The 22,708-nt window shown below is 34.3% G+C and overlaps 1 protein-coding gene across 1 annotated transcript; it reads right to left on the reverse strand.

Moving 5' to 3' along the window:
* Window positions 1-9,053: 9,053 nt before the first annotated feature.
* LOC148201616 (uncharacterized) lies at window positions 9,054-15,025 on the reverse strand. The gene is made up of 7 exons (XM_088110785.1): window positions 14,689-15,025; window positions 13,693-13,892; window positions 12,794-13,438; window positions 11,406-11,556; window positions 10,542-10,691; window positions 9,998-10,167; window positions 9,054-9,635 (listed from the first exon to the last, which is right to left on the reverse strand). The coding sequence occupies exons 1-7, from the start codon at window positions 14,948-14,950 to the stop codon at window positions 9,528-9,530; spliced, it is 1,686 nt and encodes a 561-aa protein (XP_087966911.1). The 5' UTR covers window positions 14,951-15,025; the 3' UTR covers window positions 9,054-9,527.
* Between the last annotated feature and the right edge of the window lie 7,683 nt (window positions 15,026-22,708).

The raw sequence follows: 22,708 nt of genomic DNA on the forward strand, positions 1-22,708 counted from the left end.
TTAAACAAAAAACCTTAAAACTAACTCATCCTAATAAAAACACCTGTGCGTGTTTTTTTGTCTATCTTGTCCCAACTTCTACTCACACCATGATAAACAGGGAGGAACCCCCTAAAATAATCGAACACACCACATCCATTATCCAAAACAATAGGAAGGCAGCCTAATCAGTTCTCTGACTACTGAGAACTAAAATATCATGGCTATAGTTTTTTATATAAGTAAATTCGTTAGAAGTTTGGAAAGTCTTGATCAAAAATCCCTTCATTGAATAATATAAATAAGTATTTCATATTACTTGAAACAATCAAGAAAAAAAGCATTAAGTGTTGTAGTCAAATCATTAATTTTAATGATATAATCTTTAAATTGTGCTGCTTTAGAAATGCCTCGGTGTAATTAGGAACCCGTCATAAACCTAAATTTTGACCTGTATTATCCGTCAGACCTACATTCATTGCAAATTTTGGTTGACTCAACCACGGGACTATGTTGATAAGTGTATCTCTTAAAGAGGTTAATCCACTACCATATGTTCGATTTAATAATTATTAGATATATTATTTTTATTTTATATTTTATCTTTAGTTTGTTTATTATTATTTTTTTATTTATATTTTGTATTTAACTCATATTTCTTATATTATAAATAAAAGATCCTATAAGTACATTCAACACAAAAGAAATTAATCTTATATATAGTTTTCACTATATTTAGCTGTAATGTTCAGCCCAACAAAGACGCTAATGAAATATACACTTATATCAAGAGTCTTTTATTTCTCATTATTGTACCTTTTTCTATTTCGGTCATCAACAACCCCATGTGCTTTCCATAGAATATGTTAAAATTACCAAAATCACTCGTCTGAAAAATGTATCCTTGGGTGTTAAAACCTTGGAAAACTTTAAAGTTATTGACTTCTATGATATATGTAAATAGAACTTGTTGAGAGCATTGGTCCACTAAAACAACCAAGATTATTGGATCATCAATCATGTTGCCTAAAATAATTGTTAGTGACATAGATCTCGTTTTAATAAATGCAATTAGCATTATCTTTCCTGAAGATTCCCACCTTCTTTCAGTTTCAAATTATCATGAATGTCAAAGTAAAGTGTAGAATGTTAATGGATTGTGTAGGCTTGGGATGTTATTTTGGATGCATCGGCACCAGTGATGGATTGTGTAAGTTGTTATGGTTTGTGCCATATTGACCTTTAGAATACATTTATACGTAGTGAAAATAAGCCATGTTGACAAATATTACCAACTTACAAGGGTATCTACAACAAATTGCAACCACATATAACTAAGCAAATGCAAGTATGACATAATAAGTGATGGCATACTCTTATGAGCAAATATTATGCATCCCATAAGACACAACAAATAAGCCCTCACAGCACAATCTCATCTTTGGTGGATGCAATACTTCTCATATACATCACACAACCAAGTCTCACCTATACACGTGCATCATCTTTGTCGTGGCATCACTCAAGTCCACTCCTAATACTTAAGCAACATTGTTGTAGCTACATTGAAATCCAATATCACATATGTGCTGAACTAACCCACGATAGAGATATGGAATAGTGTTGACACATCATCAAGCATGATCGTCATCTCACCAATAGATAGGTGGAAAGTGTTGGTGTCTCAATGCCACCTCTCGATGAAGATAGAAATCAACCCCTTATTGGTCATTGCATAACTTATGTTGCACAATGCAACAACCCAAGGGATCACAAGTTCAATTAATTTCCGACCATGGGAGACCAACTTCAGTTTCTCTATCATAACAGAATATGTGTATTTGTAAGTATAAAAAATACCACATGACTAAATATCACAATTAAGTGACTTTATGTTACCTACCGCATCCTCCCACACTGATATGACAACATAAGCAATAAAATTGCACTATACCTGGTGACCGATCGACTAAGGAGAATTTAGAGGCAAAACAGGCAACCGACCGGCTGTCAGACAAACACCAATCAGGAAAGGTAAATATCATTAATGGCTAATTATTACGTTTAATGGCCATATTAAATGCGACTATACGCTATTTATGAGTGATTGACAGGTCATATTGCACAAGAATATGGTATTAATGGACGGTTAGTAGGTATATTAGCAAGTATTATTGGATTTATTGCCATATCAAATATGAATTAATGAGCTTGATTGCTATAAGCCCTATAAATATAGGGTTAATGCCCAGGTAAAGACACCTTGATCTATGATAATAAAATATATACCAGTTCATTAAACCGCTCCTAACTTGAGCGTCAGAATGTCTTTTGCAGGTACCTCCCCCTCCTGCCCAAAGTGACAACCAATCGATCTAAACTGGAACGTACAAGCGGAGCACACAAGTCGAAGGTTAGTGTCTCAGTTTCACAAACCCCACCGAAACATTTTGGCACCCACCATGGGGCCAAGAGCAAGCTGAAGACACCCAATGGTTACCACAAGAAATATGGAAGAGTAGAGCACCAAAGATTTAATCAAAGAGTTACAAGTCTAGATTGAGGCACGGGCGCAGACCATACAAGCGCAGGCGCATGCACAGCAAGAGATGCAGCGGAGGCATGCAGAGGAGATGACGGCGCTAAGGGCCGAACGGGTTCCTCCCGAGCGATCTGCCTCAAATCGAGAGAATGACAACGAAGCAAGCCATAATCACGCCAACCCGAACGGTCAAGGTAGAAGGGAACCAACACCCCTACAGACCGTTCGACCTGCCAGTTTATCATTACTTCCCTTTACGACAACCATCACGCAAACTCCAATGCCAGAAAAAACTCCGCCCGCATTGGATAAGTATGATGGTTCAACTGATCCGGACGATCACCTAAGGACGTTCGGTAATGCAATGACATTCTATACAAACAGCGACCCGGTCATGTGCAGAGCCTTCTCATTATCATTCAAGGAAGAGGCATGAGAATGGTACAACACTCTTCCTCCCAACACAGTGGATTGCTTCGCCACTATGGAAACCCTCTTTAAAAGGCAATACGCCTCCAGTCGAAAATAGGAGATAACACCGGCAGAATTGGTAAATACTAAATAGGAGAAAGGGGAAACTTTGAAGGCCTTTATGAAAAGGTATACCGAAACCGCCCGACGAGTTAAAGAGGTCAATCACTTTTTTATCATTAACAATTTGCCTTCATACTTAAGGTCAGGATACTTTGCTGAAAAATTGTATGCACAACCACCAAAAATTATGGAAGAGCTCCAAGAGAGAGCAGCTGAGTTCATCCGCATGGAGGAAATGCAATTGTCACAAAGGAAGCGACAACAAGAGGCAGATGTAGGTGGAGGTAGAAGGGACGACAAGTGATGGTTTGACAGTAATGATAAAAGTGGGGAGCTTCCCCGAACGTTCAAGTTTCACCATTATACAACTCTCAATTCACATAGGGAAAAAGTTCTCAAAGAAGCCCTAAACGCAGAACTTCTCACACCTCGAAGGAAGCCATCTCCAAAAAATGCAGATAAAAGGAAGATTTGTCGGTACCATCAGAATTATGGACATACTACAGAAGAATGCATCACACTAAAAAATGAAATAAAGAGTCTCGTTCGGGCGGGGCACCTCCGTAGGTATATAAAGAAAACAAGAAGCCTCCTAGGGAAGGATATTTGCGAAGAAGTCCCGAGTGGACGTATCGAAAGGACGAGCGGAGGCGGAGCTATAGCTGTAGTCCAAGTCGTCATCGTGAACAATCGGTCCATGGATTTAAAAACTAAGGAGAAGCATCCAAAACTTTATTAATGTCATGTTTAAATTCAATTTCATTTGATTTAGATTCATGTTCTTGTCTTATGCTTTCATTATGGAATAAATTAAGCCTAGCAATTCATACTCAGTCACTGGTTGCTAACTTTGTTAAAGTTCATATTTAATGACGAAGTCTCTCAGGAAGAGTTTGAAGACAAAGATCGAGCGGTAAATCCTACTCGGTCGAGAGGTAAACTTCTCTCGTTGAAATTAAAGACCAAGAGGTAAATCTCTCTTTGTCAAGTGGTAAATCCCTATCGTGATTGAAGATAAAGACCGAGCGGTAAATCCCACTCGGCCGAGAGGTAAACTCCTCTCGTTGAAATCAAAGACCAAGAGGTAAATCCCTCTTGGTTGAGAGGTAAATCCCTCTCGTCAAGATTGAAGACAAAGACCGAACGGTAAATCCCACTCGGCCGAGAGGTAAACTCCTCCCGTTGAAATTAAAGGCCAAGAGGTAAACCCCTATTGGCCGAGAGGTAAATCCCTCTCGTTAAGCTTGAAGACAGAGACCAAGCGGTGAATCTCGCTCTGCCGAGAGGTAAACTCTTGTTGAAATCAGAGACCAAGAGGTAAATCCCTCTTGGCCGAGAGGTAAATCCCTCTTGTCAAGATTGAAGACAAAGATTGAGCGGTAAATCCCACTCGGCCGAGAGGTAAACTCTTTGTTAACCTTCAGTAAGTGTAACCGAATCGTATCAAGTAATAATAAAATGGTAAGACCAAGTATCGTTTCCCAAAGGACTCACGGCCTAAACAGTTATGTGATTTGTTGATTATCTTAGACTTGTAAACACAAATATTATTGTTGAATCGTGAAAATTAAATATAGATGCAAGGTTCTGAACAATGGAACTGAAAGATGCAAAAGCGGTTGATGTAAAATATGGATGATTATGTTGTTGGGGTTTACCGATTCATCCTATCCACTCTCATGTATTCAAGAATTCATCTTTCTTCATTAATGTTAATGTCACTTTCTAATTTACCTTAAACTCGATGTCTCAGTGAAGAAAGCCTACTCCTAATCACTAGTTTACAATGTCTTGTCTCCCTAGCAATTATTCATGCATTACATTTGCACAGAAGATTAAAGGCAACCAATCCTCCTATCCCTATGTCTAGGCAACATTGCTCTTGGGAGAATTTTTTCAGTTCTAGATTTACTTATATGTGTTCATACAAGTAACATAAATGATCATGCAATTGAATGAGTTAAACAAAACATGCATAGAGTAAGAAGAAAAACCCTAACAATTAATGAAAGAAAGCATATAGATTAAAGAACAAATTCAATACATGAGAGTTTCAAAGGATTACATCAGTTCCCCAACAATAATGAAAGTTTAGTTCACCATAGACATGGTGAAACTAGATGAAAAATAATGAAAGAATAAAAGATAGAACCCTAGAAGTTGAAGAATAGAGCTTGAGCATCCAAAATCCTCCTCTAAGGGGTGAAGAAAGTGTGATTTTGCTTCGTTCTGTCCAAAGATACTAACCCTAATTCGGCTAAAACCTTATATAGCTTCCTAAAAATTACAGAAAATTGGCTCAAGGCCCAATAAAATGGCGCTCAGCAGTAAGTGCGATTCTTCTATTTTGACGCTCAGGTGTAGTTTTACCCCTCAGCGTTAACTGCGAGACTTCAGAGTACCGCTCAGCGTAAAAGTGGCGTTGAGCGGTACTTGTGGCTCTTCTTTTGTGCACTTTTTCTTCCTTTTTTGAGTCCAACTTCTGGCTACTTCACTTCTTTCATTCAATTCATCTTAAAACCTGCAAAAACAAGGAAAACCAAGGATAAAACCTATCCAACTCTCTTATTTCCAAAACTTAATCAAAAACATGATTCCAAGCTAATTTCTAAGTCATAAAGGTTGTCTTTAAGGTCAAAATTAAGTATAAAATAACAGTTTTTCAACGTTATCACAACCCCAAACTTAGAACTTTGCTTGTCCTCAAGCAAACTGTAACTCAATCTTCCACCAATCCATACAATGGTTCACCACATTCAAAACTCCTTCTTTCAAGATAAGTAATTACTCAAAATCAGCTCAACACAAAGAATTCAGTCAAGATGCACACATGCTTTAGTGTTCACATAATCACATAATATCCAACAAATGATATTCTCATTAATAGCCAATCAACTAAGCATAGATGTAATCATGTGCTCATGGAATCTTTCCTCACCAGATAAAGTGTTTCACTCAAACACACACGTGTATAAGAGATCACTCCTTCACTCTACTATCACAATATCACATGTTTCATTTAACCACAATCAAACACATTCACAAGCAAGTATCATCACAAGGACTTCGTTAGTACTTTCAAATATATCATGCTCGACTTCATCTCCATGCTCAGTCAATACATCTTCTTCGGACCCATTCCAACTTCTCACATCATACTCATCATGTCCCTCAACCTCTGCCTCAGCCTGAGCATCAACATGTTATCCTTGCCCATTTACATCCACACCAACATCAATGTTTCCCTCCCCATTTGCCTCATCCTTTGCCTGACCCTATGCCTCCACACCATCACCCTGTACCTCAGCCTCTGCATCAGCTTCTACCTCAGCCTCTACCTCAACTTCTACCTCAGCCTCTACCCCAGCTTCTACATCAGCCTCTACCTCAGCTTCTACCTTAGCTTGTACCTCAGCTTCTACCTCACCCTCTACATCACCCAATGCCTCAACCTTTGCTTCAGCCACTGCATCCACCTCTGGTTGACCCTCTGCCTCTACTTGCCCATCTACATCCACACCAACATTAATGTTAACCTCTCCCAAAACAGGACCATCATCCTCTTCCTTTGGGTCTAACTCAATTTCTACTTCACCAACCTCTATCTCAACTTGCTTTTCAACACTCTGACTCTCAACTTTTGCTTCACCACTATGTCTCTCAACTTGGGCTTCAGGAAAGTATTCTATCATATGAAGATATTGAGGCTCATAGACCATGTGTATAACAAACAGGTGAGCTTGACCATTCAACATAGCAATATTCATCAGATAATAGTTCTAAAGAATATTCTAACACAGGACCACGACCCAATGAATACCATAACTCCTTTACATTCCTATAACTCATCCCCTTTAGAATGGGCAAAATTACAAAATAACTCCATTTATCTGGGTCAATTTTAAAAGTTGTGGTTTCATCATAGTGGTATCTGAATGTCCCATTATTCTCAAATTTACCCCCATGGTGAAAGACGACTTCAATGTCTAAGTTGACCATCTAAACTAATATCCAAATTGTTGCCAGACTACATTTACTTTACCCAACTAACATAAAAGTAATGTTTTTACAAACATTATAAAGAACAACAAATTTTGACAGTTAAACACATGCTTAACAGAAATGTCATCTACACTACAAAATACTACTATAGGAACCATAAACACACCAATAACAGACCATAAAGAAGTAAAACAACTTTCTACAGGGACCACAAATACAACATAAAGAAATATTTTCACACACCATCATGGGGGACCACAACGACACCAGGACACCACAAACAAACCAAAAGCACACATAATAGATGGATAAAATTACAAAATAGCTCCATCTATCTGGGTCAATTTTAATAGTTGTGATTTCACCATAATGGTATCCGAATGTCTCATTATTCTCAAATTTACCTCCATGGTGAAAGACAACTTCAATGTTTGAGTTGACCATCTAAACTAATATCCAAATTGTTGTCAGACTACATTTACTTTACCCAACTAACATAAAAGTAATGCTTTTACAAGCATTATAAAGAACAACAAATTTTGACAGTTAAACACATGCTTAATAGAAATGTCATCTACACTACAAACAAAATACTACTATAGGGAACCATAAACACACCAATAACATACCATAAAGAAGTAAAACAACTTTCTACAAGGACCACAAATACAACATAAAGAAATATTTTCACACATGGGGACCACAACAACACTGGGACACTACAAACAAACCAAAAACACACATAATAGGGGACAAAAAATAAAGAAACCATACAGAAATCAAAAGTTTCGAGGGGGGGGGGGGGGGGGGGAAGGGGAGGACCACAATGAAAACAACGACACACACAATAAAAGCTACCATTCACACCTTCGAATTATGTTTTTCGAAACTCTACAAATGCGCGTCCAACTCCCCTATGTTCAGTCAACGAAATCTTCCTTAACCGTCTTAGTCTCTGTTCGCAATGCATGATTCTCTCTTCTCTTGCACAAAATCAAAATGCCCTAACTATGCCATGCCCTAACTCGGTTTTTCCACAATTTGAAACACCCAATTTCTCAATATCCATCTCAACCTCCAATTACATAACACGTGATTCTTGATACATATAAATAATGACACGTGATCATTGTCTGCTGCCAAATCATCAATGCATTAACTTCGTTTGATTCTATTTAACAGAAGGGACGATGTTGATACAATATTTACCAATTGAGGACCAAGTTGTCACTTTTCTTAAACTAGGAACTTTTTTAGAAATATAAGCAAATCTGGAAACAAAAAAGTCTATTAAATCTATTGATAGTGATACAACTATTGTCAATTTATTATTATTGGTGTTATTATATTGAAGATCCTATATTTATTATGAATAAAGCTCAATTTTATATATATATATATATATATATATATATATATATAACCAACTTTATTTTATTAAATTAATTTTATAAATTTAACTAAACTTAAAATTTACGTATTAATATGATATTATTAATACAATATTAGAGTTATTTAAAAATAATTAATCGAAATTTAAATTTACTATACTACATATTATTAAATCTTTCTTAATTATCACGCTTGATGTGTTAACATGGGATGATAAACAAACTCCATGGTATCAAGTCGATTTCAAGTATTAATTAAATTTAATCTAACTGAGAAGAACAAATTATTATATTTTTAAATATTAAAAAAGGTATAATAATCCTCCGTTGTCTAAGTTAAAAGATTTATATACCAACGCCTACTTATATTTTCAAAGTAGATGACAAAGATTAAGGGACTCAAGCACATGAAGCTGTAAACCTCAGACTTTTTAACCCATGCTATGATACCATATTAAAAAATAAACTTTAAACACAACTCAAACTCACAGAATCAGTTTGTAAAATAAAATTTGAACTCACATATATTTTCTAAATTCATCTTTAGTAGACATAGAACTTCCACTACAATTCTAATATCAATATAAAACTATAAAAATGGTGAATATGCCCTTAGGCTAAACAAGAGGGTCCACATATATTTTGATAGATAAGGGGTACTTCAAACTATCCAAGTAAGTACATTTTATTTGGAAAATATCAGATACAAGAACAAACTTCCTTCAGAAGTGAAAAAGTTGATGACATAAGAAAAGCAAAAGATCCACATCCAGAGAAGAGAAAGGCTCCAAAGAAACAATTGACCCAAAGTGCTTAAAACACCAAAAAAATAAGTGTCAGGGCCTGAAGCCAACACCAGGGCAATGTTTAAAAACAGGGAGGAAAAAAACTTGAGCTAAGAAACTCAGGTTAGATTCATCCTCCCAAACACCACAATGAGCCAGAGAACTTCCCCATTCATCTTGGAAAAAGGAGTGTAGTGATACTAAAAAGGAAAGGTCCAGATATTTTTGGTGTTGTTAACTTTAATCACAACACCAAGTTTATTATCTACACAGTGTGTTTGTGCTTCTTTTCTTTCACTGGTCCCTTCTCACGAATAATATCCGTGAACTGGGATGACGCTGCAGAAGATTATTCTTCAAGGTTGTGTTTGAGTCATCATTTGAGTCTGTGCTAAGCCGTATCTGCATTCAAAACTAACATCAGTTACAGAACAATTGAAAAAGTTATAACACAATAATGTTGTAACATCAATGGAATCATAACTCAGACAATACTTGTAATTGTTGGAGATCTAACATAAGTAATGCTAAGTATATAAGTAAAAGCAATCCTCACCATAATAAGTGTACCAACACTTTGCATTCAGTCAGTTACTTTCATTTTCTATTTTCTTGCTTTACATTACATTATATGTTGTTTCCTTTGCTGAATTGGCAAGTACTTGATATTTGACTTTATGTAATTTTATGGTATAGAATTGTGTTCCCGTCTTTCTCTCATTACATAGGAAGCAAGAGCAAAAGTGCTGGTTCACGGGACAAACCTCATATTTATTTAGCAATGATGCCAACACTGAGGCAACAAGTTGGATGATAAATTTCTGTCCGATGCAAGCCCGTGCACCTGATCCAAAAGGCAAGAATGCTGCATTTTCGTTTGGATCATTTAGTACAAATGAACTGAATCCTCTACTAGAAAGGTCTTCAGCAGAACCTGAGAGTTTAATATCAAAGATTAGCAATAGATGAGCAACAATTTTTTCTCTCTTACCACCTACAGAGAACATATAAACAATTTATTGAATATAAAGGTTTAATATCGTAATGATTATGTTGGGAATCCAAGTTGAACATCTTGTATTAAAGTTTTTGGTTAAAGATAGTGTCAATCTCTTATATTTGGGTTGGACTAATGTCTCATTGGTGTTGTATTATATCTCTGTGGTAATTATCTCTTGAAAGACCCCATCAGACTACACTAGCAATTTTCAATCCCAAATGGACAGATTTTTTTCTCTCTTATTGACATTGCCAAATTAGAAGGGTGGAAGAGGAATGGGGAAGGTGTGAGATGACAAATGCTCATACCTGATCTATTTGTAACAGTTGAGAGAAATCTGTAAGGATTGAAATGACTTGCATCACTCCCCCAATTGAATTCATCCTTCTGTACCAATTCAACTGGTACAACCAATACAGCTCCAGCAGGAATGGTTACACCAGATGCAAAGCTCAAGTCTGAAGTAAGGAGGAGCATTAATGAATACAAATACCAGTAGGAGTACAAATGGAATCCTCAAATATACATTAAGAATAACTAAAAAACAATTATTTCCAAATCATGCACGTACATCATATTTCTATTGCATAAATTACCACAACCTACCGTTTAAACTAGCCCTTTTTAATTAAATTATTGGAACTAGAATATCCAAATCTGTATTTTTAAATTGATAGAAATATCTGATAATATCATGTTACAATATGGTGGAGTATCTTAGATTATCACTTAGGAGTTATTTTTTCTTTTACATTATGAGTTGTATATTCATTTAATTATGATATTTAGAATTATACCACCATCTTCATTTGAACCGAATTTATAGGCATAACATATCATGCATATAGAAATCAAATCTCCCATAGTTTCTTGATTTACTGTAGCCAGTTTATATAAAATGTACTATGTGGTGTAGTTCATACAGATACTTTTCAGCATCTCTTTTTCTCTCCTTCAACAGAAATCTTGAATGAAAATAACAGTGACTTAACGTGCTTTTGTGGAGATGGGATACTAGCTCCCAACTGATATCACAATGTTAACGTTAAACCAAGCAATGCACAAATAAGTACATGTATGAAGTGCCCACTACTAAGCAAGATAACTTGAAAAGATTATGAATTAGTTAGTTTTTGTACACAAAAAACTATGCTTGAGAAGCAACATCTCACCATGTTTCAAAGAACATCTCTGCAGCATTGAACCAGTGGGAAGAAGACGTGCAGATTCATAAATTGTAGCCAATAACAACGGCATCCTATAAACATCTTCATGCTCATATTTCGATGGGTTTCTTCCTACCATTCTAATCTCTGAATAAACCTGCAAAAGCATGCCAAATAAGCACCAGGTGGGCTTGCAAACATCAAGAACTGCATTCAGTCAAGGTTTAATCCTTTTCGACATCCCTATTTATGTACGAATGTCTCAATTGGGTCCTCGTTTTTTAAAGTGTATCAAAATGGTCCCTAATTTTGAAAATTGATATCAATTGAGTCCTTTCCGTTAAGTTGGCTGGACGGCGTTAAAAAAATTGATGAGTGGATGCTGAGATGACGAACGAACGCTCGTCCACCAGCGAACGAACGCTCGTCCACCAGAGAACGAACGCTCGTCGACCTCTTATTGCTGGACGACCGTTCGTTCCACACTGGACGACCGTTCGTTCGGTGGTCGACGAACGTTCGTTCGTTGGTGGACGAGCGTTCGTTCGCTGGTGGACGAGCGTTCGTTCGTCATCTCAGCATCCACTCATCAATTTTTTTAACTCCGTCCGTCCAGCCAACTTAACGGAAAGGACTCAATTGATATCAATTTTCAAAATTAAGGACCATTTTGATACACTTTAGAAAACGAGGACCCAATTGAGACATTCGTACATAAATAGGGATGTCGAAAAGGATTAAACCTTCAGTCAAATTAAAAAGCAGAGTTTGATAGTGAAAATCCTGCACTAAACCCACCTTTGAGCATGTAAATGAAATCTATTCAAACAGAAATATAGTTTTTCTTCAAAAGATACTAGAATAACAGTTTGTTACAGTGTTGACAACAATAAAGAAATTTCACCTAAAATGAAAATGAGAAAACGTAACTTTTGCTATGACAAGAGCAGATGCATATAGCAGAGCTGCTGTATATAGCAGACAGAACCACTGGCAAGGGTTAATAAGAGATACAGACCAAGTGCATTTTCTTAACAGAAAATGTCTATCCTAAAAGATAAAAAAAATCTAAACTAATATGTTAAGAAATAGACTTTAAGCCTAAATCAACCTTATAAAACCAGTTTGTACTTGTTTATATACTGTAAATTCGTTTTTTCTCTAGTTCATATGAATCTTCAACATATCAAAACAAATTCACTTTAACTAGCCCTCCTTTTATTGAGCAGATTGTAAAACAAAAGTGCATCCCTAGTTTTAATTTTGTAGAGAGATAGATTCATCAAATCTACATCATGATTTAGCAATATTCATTATAGGAATTCTTTAGCATTGGAGAGCAAAATAAAATAAAATTATTCACAGAATTGGATACACCACAGAGAGAATGAAACCTTATCCTGTATTTCCCCATGCATGACAAGCCTAGTCAATACATCCGTGATTAGAACAGAGGTAGTTTGACATCCGTGAAATATCATGCGCATTACATTCCCACAAGATTCTTCTTTACCATCTTGATGATCCTTAAGATCTCGAAAGAAATAGTAATCTTGGAACTCATCATCAGAACAGCATTGTGCACCATCTGCTGACTTCATTTCTTTATTGGAACTTTCATTATGTACATCATGCTTAGTATGGCTAGATAGTTTACATCCTTTTCTGCAATGTTGAAGGATGTCTTGAGTTAAGCATTTCAACTTTGTACATAAGCATTGGTAGTTCCAAAATCCACGTCTCCAGAAAGGAGTAACATTATAGGAGGCCCAAAAGCAAGCATCTTTAGCTATGGTCATGAACAGTTCCTCATACATTGCAGCCTTCGGCGAGGCCAAGAAGCCATCTCCAAAGAATGTGACACCCATTATAGTGAAAGCGATATGTTGAGAAACCAAACTGGAATCAATACCTCCTTTCTTTTTTATGTTTTCTATTTTATCTGTGATAAAGTCTGCAACTTTCACAGGAATCATATCACCATTCTTCAGCAATCTTTCGTTTAACTCTGTTGCCAATAATTCCCTTCTCTTTTGCACCTATGAAAATTTTAAATTACATTCCAAGTTGCTAGAGTCAGAATGAGAACATCATACTAAAAAAATGTCAGGATCTGTAATTTCTGCAGACAACATCTAAAATTATTCACAATGAAAATATCCAAACAAAAGAGTAGTTCGAACAGAACTAAGAAGGTCTCAGAACTGAATGGACCACAGCATTTTAAGATTGAGGAACAGATTACATAATTCAATCTCAACTTCGGTCATAAACACCATAATTCACATGTCACCTTTTCAAATGAAGGGGCAAAGAGGCTTGATTGTCCAAAGGCCAGATGAAACAGTTTTCCCGTGTAAGGCAACTTATCCTCGGCTTTTATAAGCATGTCTTGGATTAAGATTGGATCCCTTACTGACACCAAAAGCTGAGTAGGACCTAACCACAGTTTAACAATAGGTCCATACTTTTTATGGCATTCTGACAACACGTCTGAAAATAAAAAAGGATAAGTACACAATTAGTTTATAAATTTACATCCAGCCATAATACTAATCACTACTCAGAGCAAACAGCACATCACTACAAGTGCAAAACTGCAAAAGAACCTGAGTTTGACATTACTGCACAAAATCCCTTTAATATACATTCTAGAATAAGACCCCACCGAGTAAAAGAAAGAAAGAAAGTGATTACTTATGAAAATAACCACAGAATTAACTAATCCATACGGCAGAATATAAAAGAAGAAAAAAAACAACATTCAAAATCCCATATCACAAGACCCCATATTATACTAACTAGCAAAATCCAGATTAATAGACCAAAACCAAACTCCATTTCACTAAAACCAAAAAGACCGGTTCTTTCTTTCTGATAATAACCACAAATTCAACTAATCATGGCATCGAAGGTAAAACTCATATCACATGTCATATATCAAACAAGGTCAATATCACAGTAACACCCATTAACTTGCAAAATCCAAAAAACTGATTCTTTCTGATGATAACTATAAATTCAAATAATCCAGGGGGGGATAAAAAAACAACAACCAGCCAATGATTTCACAGCAAGTCCCAAGTTCCAGTAAAGAAAAGGTTGTGTCAGATTCAAGACAAATAAGACCTTTTGAATGAATTTCCACTTTTACAAAATATTCTTGATTAAGTTAAAGTTGAAAAACAGTTTCTACATAACTGAATAGGAAAAAGCTTATAAATATAAGTTTATGGATCATTGTCATCTGAAAAAAGAAAAAGAAAAGAAATGATCATGGAGAACCCACCAGTGAAGGTGAAATTTGGACGGGAAAAGAGCTTGCAGCCTCCAAAAAACGAGGAAGAGGGAGGCCCAGGAATGGTTCTAGCCCTGCGCCATATCCCAAATAGGCTAAAGAGTCTTCTGAGCAAAAGGGTGGTGACAACAACAAGAGATAGCCATAAAAACGCGTTGAGTTCTCGCGTGGCGAAATCCCTGAGAAGTTCAGAGAAGTGGGGGGAATGAAGAACACCCAACAGAGAGAAGCTGTCGGTGTTGGGGTTGTTCATTTTCTTCTCAATGAAAGAGAAGAGAAGACAAGGAAGAATTGGTTTCAGAGGTTGAAGTTATGAACTTTGAATGTTGACTATGATGCTGTTCTTTCTTAATACAATCTGAGTTTACCTTAATTCAACTGTACATAATTGAATTTTTCTATTCACAGCTGTACATAATTGAAATTGAGGTTTATGAATTAAAGAATCATAAATTTTAGAAATAAGAATTGTAACTTTTTATATTCTTAGGTTTCTTTTATTAGTAAAAGTGTCTAAAATTCTCAAAAACCTTAACTAAAAGTGATTTTTCATAGTATTATTTGTATTATAAATTCATTTTATTTATCAAACATAAAGGAATGCATGTTTTTCTACTTACAATTACATAATGTTCAAAATTGGTTTACATATTATATTTTTAGCGAGACTTAAATCTTTCTGTAATCTTAAATATATATGCAATATGGATTCTTATAAAAATGTATTTATATACTTTATTTTTATTTTTAAATTAAACAACTTTAGCTTATTATTGATATTTTTTCGAATTCTAATAATAAACAATTGTGTGGATCAATTATAAGGTTATTGATTTATGTTGTCATAATATAACATGTTACATTAGTGTTATTAAATTTTAAGATTTTAATCTCTCAATTTTGATTTAAAATTAAAATTTATTTATGTCTTAATACAAGTTAATATTTTCAATCCAAGTGTTATTATATTAAAAACGTTATAAATTAATTATGTTACAATTCAAATATCAATATGGAGAAATAACGGTATTTTACCCTTAAAATTTTTAAAGAATTAAAACTACATCTTATTAAATTACACAAAAGAAATAATTATATTAATACAGAATTAAAAATTACATAATATAAGAGATTCTGATACATTTATTAGTGAAAAAAAGTGCCACTATATTTAAAAATTAATAACAATAAACATAAAAATAATAGAGTATGATTTATAGCATGGAGTTGTTTTTAACATACGGGTGATTTACAGCATACAATTCTGTTTTTAAAAATATAATTAAAAGCAAATCAGAAATATAAGGTACTTACATTGAAATGAAGAGTTTTATTATTACATTTAATATATTAGAAATTTAGACATTTTAAAGGAAAAATAATATTTTTACAGATTGTTTGTAAGAATCACCATTTAGATAGGTTGTTGTATTATCTTAAATTACAAATTTAGAAAATGAATTATTCTCCTTGTATTATTAGTACGAACATAAGTATATATTTTATATTTTGAGTCATTTGATAAAAAAGAATGTTATTATTACAATTATTATCCCAATAAAAACACTTATGAAAATTATAAATAATCACATACATAAAAATCAATTAATAAAAATGAATTAGTATACTTAATTTAGAATAATAATTTTTTATTTGTATATAAAGACTTTTATGTATATAGGCAGAGAGAAAGTTGGATGGGCACGTGGCTGAAGAAGACAAGTGATTTTGGATTTCGGTTGCGTGATGTTATCGACACCTGCAGGATAAGTATGACTTATTTTTAAATAAATATTTTAAATAATTACTACTATTAGATTAAATTAATTGTAAAATATCAAGACATGGTAAAAAAATAATTAAGGTACGATTATAGTATTGTAAGAATAGCGCATGAATTCATTTTGACAGTATTATTTCAAATTGTTTTGGTTTTGAAATAAAAAATCTTGTATTGATTGGATAGAAGGATAAATAATATTTAATTTTTTAAATTAGGTTTGAGGAAGAACATTAATGTATTTGTTTCAATAGTTATCTTTATAATTGTTTATGTTTTAAATTATTAGAATAAATTTAAATTGTTAAATAATCTAAAAAATTTATATGATTTTTTTTTAATTCCTGGTAATAGAAAAAGCCAATATCTAATTGTGGAACTTCCTACATTATATGGAAGGATGACTAACAAATGCCCTTGGTTTCGTAAAGCCTTAAAGGAGAAAGGAGACATTTCATTTTTGTTCCAAAATGGTGGGTCCATTAATTTACTCACCCATGAGATGGATGTTCATTTCCGAGTATCTTGTGACTCTTTAATTTAAAGCGATGTAACTTTCCAAAATATTCTTATAAAGACTTAGAAAATACATTTTATAAGTAGAACTTAATTATATTATTATCAAAAGATCAAGCTATAAATAGAAAATTAGTTAATCAAGTTTTATTTTATAAAAAATTATAATTTAAAAAAAACTATCATTTTTATTTTCTTTGTACTTTTTCTAAGATTTTGACTGATGTATTTATTTTTTTAAGATTGAAGTAAATTAGAATAAGTTTATGTAAAATTTGAAAAAAAAATTAATAAAATAAAATATATAATAAAATAAATGAATTAGTTTTATGGATTTAGTTAAAATTATTAATGGATAAATTAATTTATTATTTATTATTTTGTTTATATATGATATTTTTTTATAATTTATATGGATATTTTTGTATTATTTTATTAAAAGTTGGTACTTTTGTATGTATTTTGGAAGGAAAATGATATTTTCACAACACCATTTGATAATATTTCGACACGGGTCACATGTCACAATGTGATTGGTCCACGTAGAAAACAAAATTAAAAAATTAGAATGACGTGGAAACAGAATTGGAAATGTAGAGAGAGTGTTGCTTCCTCCCACCCATCAAACCTACGAGAGAAGGAGTTCCCTCCCACTCACCCATTGTCGTCGGAGTGTCATTGCTTACGTCTCTACCCACCCACCGTTCCATTTCTGTGCCTCTTCCCTAGAGCGTCGCGGTCCGTTGTCTGTCGGAGTGCCGCCGTGGACGTCTACCCACCCACCGATATTCCTCCCTCCCAGCCACAAAGAAGCGTTAGTGTTGGTCGGACTGTCGCTGTTGAAGGCAACGTTGTAGACACCAAACTTTAGGTGTTTTGGAAACAACGTACTTGGAAGCCATAAGAGGTGCTTTATGAAGGTTGCCTCTGTTGTTTTGGGTAATTCATTTTTTTGTGTTTGGTTGGTTTAGTTTGTTTAAATTTGTTTGGGCATTTATGGATTGTTGTGTTATTCGGGTGTTTTTGGTGGTATGGTTTAATGTGGGATGAAGTTGTTTAGAACATATAGTGGTTGCTGTGGTTTTTTGTGAGGAAAGTATGCATTTTTTTGGTTTGTAAGAGTGAACTAGATGATTGACTGAATAAATACCTTGTAAGTCTGAGTTTGGAAAGAATAGAAGGCTTGTATGCAAATTTGTGCTATATGTTTTCTCTAAACTCTTGGATGATGTTTTGAAATTAGTAGAATTCTGGTTCCTTACTGATAAATGCTAAGTTTGACATTCAAATCTCTTCTAAATGTCACAAGACCATGAGTAAATGATAAGTATAGGTTCCTACATCATTTGATATTGCATAACTTTAGAAATGTTTGGTCATATGGGTAATGGTATTATTTTCTGTTTCCAGGTCATTCTAATTTTTTAATTTTGTTTTCCATGTGGACCAATCACGTTGTGACATGTGACCCGTGTCAAAATGTTGTCAAATGCTATTGTTAAAGTATCATTTTCCATTTTGGAAATAAAACGTAAGTGAATAGTAGTCAGAGAGAGAAAAGACAAAATGTGATTTTGTTGCATTTAAAAAGAAAAAGAGTTTTAAAGAAGGAGAAGGAGTGGTGAATGTAGAGTCTTGAAGAACATTTTTGTTAAAATAAAAACAGAAAAAAAAAGTGTGTAAGGGATATATTGTTTCATGTAAACGGTTTTTTAAAATAGAAGTGATATATATATATATATATATATATATATATATATATATATATATATATATATATATATATATATAATGGTCTTAAAGATAAAGAAAAGAAAAGATATAACGTATGAGTGATTTTTTTAAAGGTTAGGTCCTTGGAAGATATAAATATTGGAGAGGCATTGGAGAAGAGGGAAATAGACCACCATGAGTGTAGAGAGGAGAAAAGATCACAGTTTCTGCAACAAAGGAGTAGTTAGGCAGCCTTTAAATCAAAAGAAGAGTAAGAGTGTTAGCTGAGAGTGAAGGTAAAGAGAGTTAATCCTATACGTTGTAATTGTACATGGTGTATGTTTTTCATTAACTTTGTATAAACTCTGTGGATTTGATGGTGTAACTCATTCATTGTATTTATATTCATAATTCTTATATGTTTATTGCATTGGTTGAATCTTGTTTTCAATTTCAACATTTTGGTGCACGCTGGTTTCAGTTTAAGCATCTTGGTTGAACCCTGTTTTCGATTTCAACAGAATGATCAACCAGAAAATGTGCCACAGAATGATGTTCAACCACAAGATGAACCAAAAGATCAACCACAGCATCAACCAAAAGATCAACCACAACATCAACTAGAAGATCAACCATAACATCAACCTGAAGATGAAAATTATTATTGTGATTATTAGTCTTAGTTATGTTTAGAATTTGTATGACTCTCTATTAAATAATCTAGAACTTCTTTATAACATTGTTTAGTCATGTAAACAATATTTAAAAGTATTAATGTGAAATGTTTGTTTATGATGATTTAAGTATTATTGTGAAATCTTGTCCAGGTCTATGTGGTTTAATTTTTAATGTCTAAAAATTTTGTCCAAGTCTTTGCCAATGATACAAGGAACACTACATTTCCATTTTGTTTGGTGATTACATACGGATAAATTTGTATGTAATTATATACGGATAAATTTGTATGTAACATTCCCTACAAGCACATTACATATGGGTTTTTGTCCATATGTAACGATCATTACATACGGATTTTGGAGGTTACATGCGGATTTTGGTCGTATGTAACTCCAACTTTTCTTGTAATGGGTGCACCTTGCTTTTAGTTTAAGCATCTTGGTTGAATTATGTTTTACGTTCTAGCATTTTTTTTTTGCTAAGTGCAAACCAAGGTGCAACGAGACAGGTTTGAATTTGGGTTGTTGCAGGGTTTTTGGGTCCTTCCTTGTGAGTGTAATGTCTTCAGATTGTAGTCTTTTCCTATGAGAGTGGTGCTTAGGAGTATGATTTCTCATGCAGTATGAAATAGGGTTTTACTTAAAGTGTTGGTGTTATGCGGTTATGGAGGGAACACGTGTAGGAGTGGGGTTAGGGTTTGCGTATAGGCTGAATAGATGCATCATTATATACACATATATAGTTTGTAACAATGTGAGTTTTCTGTTCGAGAAAGTGTTGCATGTAAGGCTTATCTCATTGAGTTCGGGGTGTTGTGAGAATGAAGTTAAGGGTCATGGTTATAATCTTTCTATAACGTACATGTACTTGAGGGGGGAGTGTGATTTCACGTGAGTATGAGTCATACGCTATCAAGGTGTCTGCAAACAGATTAGGGGTAAGTGACGTGAATATAGGAGTGGTGTGGACATTGTACCCATGGTACTTAAGTGAGTTTTCGTAGGTGTTAAGGGCATGTCGAGAGGTCTGATGGTAGCAACATGTTGTATAAAAGAATGCAGACTTGAGTTCTAAGGAGAACAAGTGTTGTTGGTCACCACGAGTTACTGGCTGGGGATGGTTCGTTGTAACGTAGTAGTGTTTCGTTGTTACTCTAATTTGTTTTGCATGGGTTGAAAGGTTTGGATGTTGTCAAACTATGTAGTGTATGAGACTATAAAATGTGTTGGGGTTTTAAATGCCATGATGACTTTCTTTGCATGAATTGAGATGTTTTGGTTGTTATACCAATAAATGCACTACGAGAGGCATGAACCATGAGTGTGATGCATAAAGCACATGTCTAGACTTAAGCTCACTATCATTCAATACTAGGATAGCCGAGAGATACATATTAGGTGTTAGGGGGAGAAATTGATTAAATGTGTTGATGGAGGGTGAATAAGATGGTGGGAAAGTGTGTTGAGATTTCGTATAGAACTTAGTGTGGGTAGGTTCATGTGGGAAATAAATTTTTGTTTAGGTTTGGGTAGAAGTTAGGTAGGAGTGAGGAACTTGAGTACATGAGAATTTAATTGGTTAGGGCCTTGTATATGTAGAAATATATATTTGCATGCAATTATCATGTGTCTAGGTGCAGACGTAAAAAAGGAAAATCTATATGAAATTCATGGACCCACGTAGGGTCCACTTAGGAAGGTGGAGGGATTCAACCATGTTGTTTCTAGATGCTAGTTATAATTTGGTGTAGTAGTGAAGTATGACTATGTGTTAATTTATCTTGTGGTGTTGAATTGGCATATTGTGTAAGTGTATAACCTTTACATAAATGGCTATGATAATATTTGTTAATCAATTTTCATGGATAGATGTCAAGCTAGATCTCAGTAGTGATCACAGGATGGGTTATATGTGTTGAGATTGTCGATAGAAGGAGCACTGAATTAGGTAAACCTACAATCTCAAAGCTTTTGGTTTTTGATGATGACAACATAATTAATAACACATGTGATGGTTATGTGTTACATGTTCTATTGCTTACATGCTATATGTTTTAATCATTGTGTAAATCTACTTAAAGCATTGAGAACATGATTGTGTTGATACATTGCATTTCACTGTGCTATATAATTGGTTTTATTGGTGAATGCATGTTTGATGTTTTATAGAAGGAAAATCACAAGCACTTATGTTGAACTTTTAATTGTGTGGAAAAGATTAAGTCGACTTCATTATGGGGTGAGTCGATTAAAACTCGTGGCTTTGCACAAACCATTTTCAAAGTGTGCTATGAGATTTTCAAAGTGAAAGTTTTTCAAAACTTTGTTTAACTGTGTTATATAGTCAATTCTATGCAACATGCATTTGACTAAGTCTGTTACAGTTTTGAAATTTTGTTAATGCTTGAATTAAATGTTGCAACCGCTATATTTTTAATATGTTGACCAAGCATTAAATGAGATTCGACTGCATTAATTGTACATTCCATTAACTACATTGATTGCTACTAACTGCTATAACAGAATTGCTATATTCGACTGCATTAGTAGCTAAGTCGATTAAAATGTGTCTGAATTATGAAAATTTATAAATTGACGCTAATTTGATTTATGTAAGAACTTTTGTGAACCTAACAGTTTGTGATATATTTTGCAGAAAGTGCATTCTTACAGAAAGAGAGAAAGAGCTCCAAGAAACAAGAAGCGACCGTGGTGATCATCTACTTGTGGATTATTGAAGAGCAAGTTAACAACACGTACAAAGGCTGATCATTTTTGTACATTGGGTGTAACTGATAGATCAGAGACTACAATCTTATGAAGATTGGATTGAGGTTCCCTGTTGTGATTACAGGAAGAAGAGTGTGTTGCGTCTTGACTTTGAGGGTGGCTCAAAGGGTTTGGACTACAAGAGAGGGGATTCTTGCTGCTAATTTGTTTGTATATGCCTATATTTTGATTAGAGGGTTAGAGAGGTGTTTTATATTTTTGATGGGAGGTCGCTATAAAAGCCTTATTGTAAAAGCCTTGATCATTATAGTGCATTGACTTCGTGTGGTTTGAAGGACACTGGATGTAGGCTTGGCCGAACCAGTATAAAAGCTCAGCGTTTGATCTTTCTATCCCTACACTCTTTTATTCAGTCGACTTCTTACTGTATTCAATCGATTTAATTTCCGCTGCATAAACAAGTCTTTTTCCTTGCGTTCCAAGAATGCTTTTAAAGGCATCCACTTTTCGAAAAAGATTTATAGAAAACATTGTTTTTACATTTCACCAATTCACCCTCCCCCCTTTTGGTGTGAGAAATTAAGTCATTCTATTT

The sequence above is a fragment of the Vigna umbellata genome, chromosome 3 (assembly GCF_029865625.1).
Source record: "Vigna umbellata cultivar VRB3 chromosome 3, Vumbellata_1.0, whole genome shotgun sequence".
Lineage (NCBI taxonomy): Eukaryota > Viridiplantae > Streptophyta > Magnoliopsida > Fabales > Fabaceae > Vigna > Vigna umbellata.

What these genes read in the sequence shown, in the direction of transcription:
- LOC148201616 (XM_088110785.1), bottom strand. Translation starts at nt 14,950, where the DNA reads ATGAACAACCCCAACACCGACAGCTTCTCTCTGTTGGGTGTTCTTCAT. An exon ending in GAGATGTTCTTTGAAACATG is followed by an intron (nt 10,692 to 11,405) that starts GTGAGATGTTGC and finishes TCCTTACTTCAG; the next exon opens with ACTTGAGCTTTGCATCTGGT. An exon ending in CATTGCTAAATAAATATGAG is followed by an intron (nt 9,636 to 9,997) that starts GTTTGTCCCGTG and finishes TTTTGAATGCAG; the next exon opens with ATACGGCTTAGCACAGACTC.